The sequence below is a fragment of the Colletotrichum tamarilloi genome, assembly GCF_030869305.1.
Source record: "Colletotrichum tamarilloi strain Tom-12 chromosome Unknown Scaffold_6.1, whole genome shotgun sequence".
NCBI lineage: Eukaryota > Fungi > Ascomycota > Sordariomycetes > Glomerellales > Glomerellaceae > Colletotrichum > Colletotrichum tamarilloi.
This window is the reverse complement of record NW_026849389.1, coordinates 721,622-728,320: the sequence shown is the minus strand read 5'-3', so window position 1 is coordinate 728,320 and position 6,699 is coordinate 721,622. Positions and strand designations below refer to the sequence as shown.

Genomic DNA, 6,699 nt, shown 5'->3' with positions numbered 1-6,699 from the left:
GAGGGGTACTGCAGAAAGCTTTGTATAAATGTGATTGCTGCCACGGTAATAGTACTCGAGGTACGAAAGAGAGTAAGCTAAATGTGTGGCTATTGGTGTGGCCGTGGAGCGGAAACGAATGCTAGCCCAGTGAAGGATTGGCTGGAAGATGGCTCGGCCACGGACAAGTGTAATGGTACAGCGTTTCTGTACCTCTGTAGCAAGCTGATGCCAATACGTACAGAGATGGACGTGGGGAGTTGAGAGATGTTGGATTGTGGCGAAGCTCTCAGCCTTCGGGTTGATTGCCGGTGCAAACAAGGCGAGGATGGGAACGCAAGCTCGCCTCAGGCAGTGACACTGGTGGTCAGGCCAGGCAGGCAACAGGAACGGGGCCGTCTGGTAGGCCCACCGGGTCGGAGGTCGGAGGCTGGCAGGCGCGGGACGCGAGAAGCTTAGCCGTGACAGGGACGGGGATGGGAACGATAGTGGACAAGAGAAGGATGAATGAGTTAAGTTACGGTAGCCGTACAAAGTACGAATTGACGAGAAGGAGGAAGAGGGGCAATGGGGAAAGGAGAGGCGTGAGAAGAGAAGCCCTACAAGGTTTTGCAGGAACCGGGGCCAAACTCGGACTCGACCCAAAGGTTGGTTGGACGCAGCTGTACGAAGTATCCGTAAAAAGGTAGGGTATGTCCCTCTTTCCAGGTTCGCAAAGCAGCACAAGCGCGCAAACACAGATCAGGAAACAGCAAGCAGCAAGGGGTGGGATGAGCTTTGAGGGAGAGTGACGGGTATCTGCTTTATTTAAAATAGCAGAGATGGGAAAGACAAAGGAGCGTGGGGCCACAGATATGGTACTTGTAGACTTGGGAACGCCAGGGCCAGGCACGGCACCCATACCCATGCCTCGCCCCGTCTGAATTTGCAGTTCTTGTCCAAGACTTCAAGGTACGGATACCGGTACCTACACTAAGAGACGAAAATTCATCTGCACATGGCTGACACTCTGCTCAGCCCAGTACTTCAGCTTGAAGGTCTGGCCTCTGCTACTATGTACGAGCTAGAGATAGGGTCACAAGTATCTCGTGAGGAGAATGGTACCTGAGATTGGAGAGTACATACGCAGCATTGGTGCTACGTAGTAAGAAGTAAGAAGGTAAGAAGGCGGGCTGGGCTGGATCAGTCGGCACAGCCCAGCCCTGCTAGTGGGGGATTGTGGGGATTTCCCCTTGGAGCGGATGCGCTAAGGCCGATCGTCGCCTCACGCTTGCGCCAAGTCTAGCGCTGAACCTGTCTTACATGGCGGCTGCCTGGTATTGGATTCTCTTCTCTACCTCTACATCAGCATCCCGTCTATTGTGCTGGAATAGGGCGTTTTCCGTCAGCAGGTACGCCGTTGAAGAGGCCGTTTCAAACCCCAATACCGGGTTTCTACAAGCAGTGACCAAAGTAAAGTGAGTACCTATCCAGGGAATTGAGACTTCCTGATGCTGCCCCTTCTCCACATGGGCGTCATTGCGCCCCGTAAAGAACCATGTCTACCGCGGAGATGCGACACTAGCAGACGGCAAACGTAAGCTGCCGTAAAACTTACCGTAGCCAAGACTACATCGCTTATGTTTCTCTCAGCCTCTTTCAATGGCCGTCTCATTTGCCAATGTTATCATGTCGGGAAGCTGCAGAGCAAATACTCTTGTGAGAAGAAGAGGCCTGGATATGAGTTTGAGATCATGGGTACGCGCAGGGTATTTAACAATGTATGCGACAACAGTGTGTGGTTTTCTTTCAATTGGTAGTCGCACGGCAAAGGGCTCAGAGATAGAAGACGAAAGCTGGGACAGTTGAACCGGAACCGGAACCGCGACACGTTGGCAAAGAGGGGGACGAGACATGCCTATGAAGGGTATGTGTTTATATCCGTCCATTCGAATACAATCGGTGGGGATTCCTCAAAGGCCTGACGTGACAAGTGAAAGAAGGGGACGACGGTGACTCTGCTCCGTACCTTGGACGGGAGTTGCAACGGCAGGGAGGTGGAGCCGGCCGGATTAGAGTGCTGCGAGCTGTGCGTGCTGCTGCGAGCCATCCTTGAGTCCCACGATACGGTGGCCCTTGAACGTCAGGATGATACCTTACCTAGGCGAGACGCTAAGCCTTCATCTCTCCCTCTGGAACGAGCAGATGGAAGCGCCCAAGAAGACAGCGAACCTGTCAATGAACGCTTAGTCATCACCGAGGCGGATAGTGCCCGTACGCAGTAGGTACTCCGTAGTGATGGGGATTCTAGGGAAGCTGCTCGCCCGCCAGTGGAGCATTGCTGCGACCTACGGCCCCGTGCACAGGGAAGGGACCCCGGGGAGATCATTGACCACCCATTTACCTGCAGGTTCCACGCATCTTTTCTGCCAGTGACCTGCGCAGTAAGGCCCCACGCCCTTAGGCTGGAGGCTGGAGCCCATGGGCCACCCATCCCTGGGCTCCCAAGGTATGTACATACTGTGTAGGTTTGCGCTGTCAGTGGGCCGAGGGCGGGCGCATCGTTCACTGTCTGGCTGGCCCGCCCCGTCACCCCTCGCCTCCAACGCCGACCACCACCACCACCACCACCACTTCCCACCGTGACGCTGCACCCTCCGCCTCCGAAGACGCCCCTCCTCCACCACTCCCAGTCAGTCACGCAGTCAGTCTTCAGCAAGTCGCAACTATTCTTCTGCTCTGCCCCTGCTCGCCTACCCGCGCCTAGCCTCGCCTTCCATTCCATTCCCAAGTTCCTTCCCGTCCACTTGCAGCTTGCCATTGTCCGCTGTCCGTTATTCGTTGTCTCCATGTCTCCAAGGGTGTCTGTCTCTTCACCCTCCCCAACATAAGGTCGGCAAGCCAATACCTTTATTTTTACATTTCCTCACGCAACAAGAGGACAAGGACAGACGTAGACCCGTCTCCGTCTTCTGTCCATTTCCACAAACTCGCTTGTCGTCCTCACCAGCCTACTTTTAATTCCGTCTCTGGTATCCTCTTCACTGCGCCTCCGACGGCCTTTGCAAGTTCCACCCATCGCGAATCGAGTTGGCGTATCCGTACTCCTCTTCCTACCTATGCGCCACACTTCGCCCACGATGGATTCACCCCAGTCTTGCGACAAGGCTACCACCACCGCCTCTGAGCCCGCACCCAAACCTCTCGGCTTTCTTGACCTTCCTCTCGAGACCCAAAAGGACATCTTCAGCCATGTATGCCCTCCCCTTCAGCCTACAGCCCATGTCGCAATGCAACTGACCCCTTCTAGTGCTGCCAAAGCGACCTGATTTGCCTCTCCCTCGTCTCCAGACACTTTCGCGAACTCGCTGCCGCCCAGCTATACCGCAACTTTCACATCGTCTTCCCCGATGAAGATGATCCATCTTTCGATTCACCTATCGACAGCTTGGCTGGTGGCCTCGACACCTTCGTATCCAGCGAATACGACTACGCTCAGCATCTTCGCGATGTTTCTCTCGATACCCTCAGCGCCGGCGACAAGGCCGAAGCTGCATATAAGCCGTACTTGTACAGCGCCAGCTGCGGCAAGTTCATGAACACGTTACTATTTCTCACCCTCAAGAATGCAAAGTCCCTCGAGACCTTCAGGTACGTAGCGTTGGCTTCCATTTGCGCATCGTCACCGCTGACAGCTCGGACACCAGGTGGAACATCCGAGTCGAGCTAAGCCGGCCTGTGTACAAGGCGTTACACCAGATTGCGACCCTTAAGAACCTCCACATCCGAATGCAAGCCGGGCCGTCCCTCTTCGAGATTCCCCCTCCGCTACCGTATTCGACGAATCTACCGCCGCCTACATCCACTCAAGGTCATTGGGACCCGTTGCCAGCTTTTTCCTCAATACCGCCCCCGCCTCCTCCTTTCGCAAGCATGTCTTTGAACGTCCCGCCGCCGTACAACCCATCTTCCCTTGGTTCTCACCCTCCCTTACCGCCCGCGTTGAAGCCGACGCCCCGCAGTAGGCGTAGGATATCCGCCAACGAGCCCGCAACGCTGGGCGGGTTCCGCAAGCTGAATTCTTTGGTGGTTCTCGACATTGATACCTTGGATACTGTTACAGAAATCAAGTCATGTGTGCGCAATTCGGCGTCTACCTTGACGAAACTGAAATTGTCCTTCTCGACGTATCTTGCTTTGCAATCACGAAAGCCACCTCCGGACACCGACCCTGATGACTCGGACCAGGATGACGAGTTCCAAGTTGTTCCTCTTCCATCAGCACCCGGTTGGGATGAAGCGAGTGGACCGGCAAAAGCATTTCGCGCGCAAGAAGAGAGGAAAAGTCAGGAGTCGGTTTTGGGCAGGATCTTTGACGTGGAGCCATTCCTGGCAAAGAAGTCACAGCATCGCAAGAGTTTGAAAGGAAAGGCCAAAATCGATAACCCGGCTAACACGCAAGAGGCTGGCTCACCTGCCGAAGCCTTCATGAATAGATTGCGAGAGGTCTCGGGCAAACTGATGGCAAGCGTGGCGGAAGGCGATGCGGATGACGGGTCAAAGCAAGAAATCCTAGAGATGATCGAGAAAGCCAGTCGGAAGTATTTGGAAGCAGAGGAGGCGAAAGCGGCGACGGAGGCAGCGAAAGAGAAAGAAAACACGACATCAGCTGAAGCGGGCTCTTCCACTGGTGCAGGATCGTCATCCGCCGCGACAACAACCGTTCAGCCGGCTACGACCGTCGAGGTTTCGGGAGCGTCTATTACCGGTGCAGATATCAGCGCCAAAATCAAGACCACGCCAGCAGCCGATTCTAACCCCGAGGATATCAACGTGGAAGAGCCCATTGCTGCTGACGAGGCTGAGGCGATCGAGCGGGTTCAGGCTGTCGCTCCAGAGACGAGCTCGTCAATTCAAGAACCTGCATCGCCTACCACGGCGCGAGCAAAGGCCGCGTTGGAAGCTCAAAAGGCAAACTTTGAAACATTGGTTGCTCGTCTACAGCACCTATTATCCGAAGCCACAAGTCTCCAGGAGAAACTTGAGGACTTGCGAAACACGACGAGCGCTTTCGACCGGGACCACATTCGATATGCCGAGAATCAGTTGCAGGGCTTCTACCGCGATATTGAGAACGTTCGGTCCGAGCTGAATGCGACTGAAGCCGAGATTCGTGAAGTGGAGAAGCAAGTCAACGGCATAGCCACGACAGCACATGGCGAGGACGAAAGAATCAGCGAGTATATCCGGGCGACCAGAGGCGTCGCTCTGCGATCCTTTAGTGTTCACCTCATCCCAGTCAAGGCCTCTGTCTTCAAGGCAGCCATTGACGTGAGAGTGCTAAAGAGGCTGACGTTGCTAAATGTCGGCAATCAAGCTCCCATCTGGACCATGTTGACTAAGGAAAACAAGGCACAGCCGCTCCCCTTACGCAAGATATTCACGGATAACGTGTCCATGCCTTTCCTGACATTTGCATCGCAATTGGAGCAGATCACCGAACTGTTCATGCTCGAGCGGTCGTCCAAATACAAGCCCGAGAGCTTCGCGCCCAAGACAAATGTCGTCATGGACCAGATCCGCCGTCTTGTTCTCAAGAAGCACATGCCGACACTAACTCGGCTGATGATCAAGAACGATTCTCAAATGAGCTGGGATCTGGATGAGAAGGCCATGCTGCTCATTTGCAACCGCGGGAAGCAACTCGAAGAGCTTGCGGCCTCGCTTGGCATTCGCGCCATGGTACGTTATCTGAGATGTTGTGCGTGTTCCAAACTAATCAATCTCTTAGCACACATTCATGCAGCACCTCGGAGGGCTGGTAAACCTTCGAGCTCTGAACGTAATTTCGTTCAGAAACGATGATACCTGTGTCTGGGTGATGCGCGAGACCCGCAAGTTCCTCGTCGATAACCTCAGCCACCACCCCCACATGAAGCTCGAGTGGATCTCAATCGACGATGACCGGGTTGAGCGCATCATCCGCCCACCACCACAGACCCCGGCTGCCAGAGCCGACGAGAAGAGAAACAAGAAGGGCAAAAGTAAGCCTGCTGGCTCTGCTTTTGGCGCCTTTGGTGGCCCGGGCACCTCCACTGGTTCAGGTGCCCCGGGTAGCTTCCCACCGCTGCCCATGCCGGGATGGGAAACGGATAGCGACAGCGACGATGAAGACACCGATATAGTTGCCAACACCAAGCTGGAAACCGTTGAAGGCGTCCATTTTTATGATGTTTGGGACGTCCGTATTTTCAAGAAGGAAGTCATGGCCGGAAGGCTGTGAACGAAGGCCCCGAACGTTGAGGGAGAAGTTGTCAACGGAGAGCAGGAGAGAGACACGGAGCTGAAAAGAGTGGTGGAAAACCTGTGGGCTTGGAAAGAATATGTAGCAGACGAAACGGCGTTAATTGGTTTCACTTACTTGGATGGGGTTCATCTGGGGAATACCCGGCACTAAAGGAAATCAAAGCCTGGCGCAGTATGGTACGGGAAACGGGGTATTAGGGGGCAAGGAAGACATACCCTCAGGTTGTCCCAATCTACCCACGGCGTAAAGTAGCGACCTCCTTTTTTTTTTTTTTTTTTCGAAGCATCACTGGGCGGGCTTGTATTACCCCCCCTTGCCATGTTCATATCATAGACCAGTCATATGTGAGATGTGTGTAGAGTTTACTTTGACATACCGGTCTCCTATCGCAAGCCCGTGCATACATCTCAGTATCCAAGCGCTCTGTTCTAAGT

At 54.3% G+C, this 6,699-nt stretch overlaps 1 protein-coding gene across 1 annotated transcript; it reads left to right on the top strand.

The window, feature by feature from the left end:
• Positions 1-3,077: 3,077 nt before the first annotated feature.
• Positions 3,078-6,241, top strand: CTAM01_02767 (F-box domain-containing protein; the record flags this gene model as incomplete). The annotated part of the gene is made up of 4 exons (XM_060518805.1): positions 3,078-3,212; positions 3,269-3,609; positions 3,666-5,700; positions 5,750-6,241. 4 exons carry the CDS (start codon positions 3,078-3,080, stop codon positions 6,239-6,241), a joined length of 3,003 nt encoding a protein of 1,000 aa, XP_060386608.1.
• Positions 6,242-6,699: the final 458 nt, after the last annotated feature.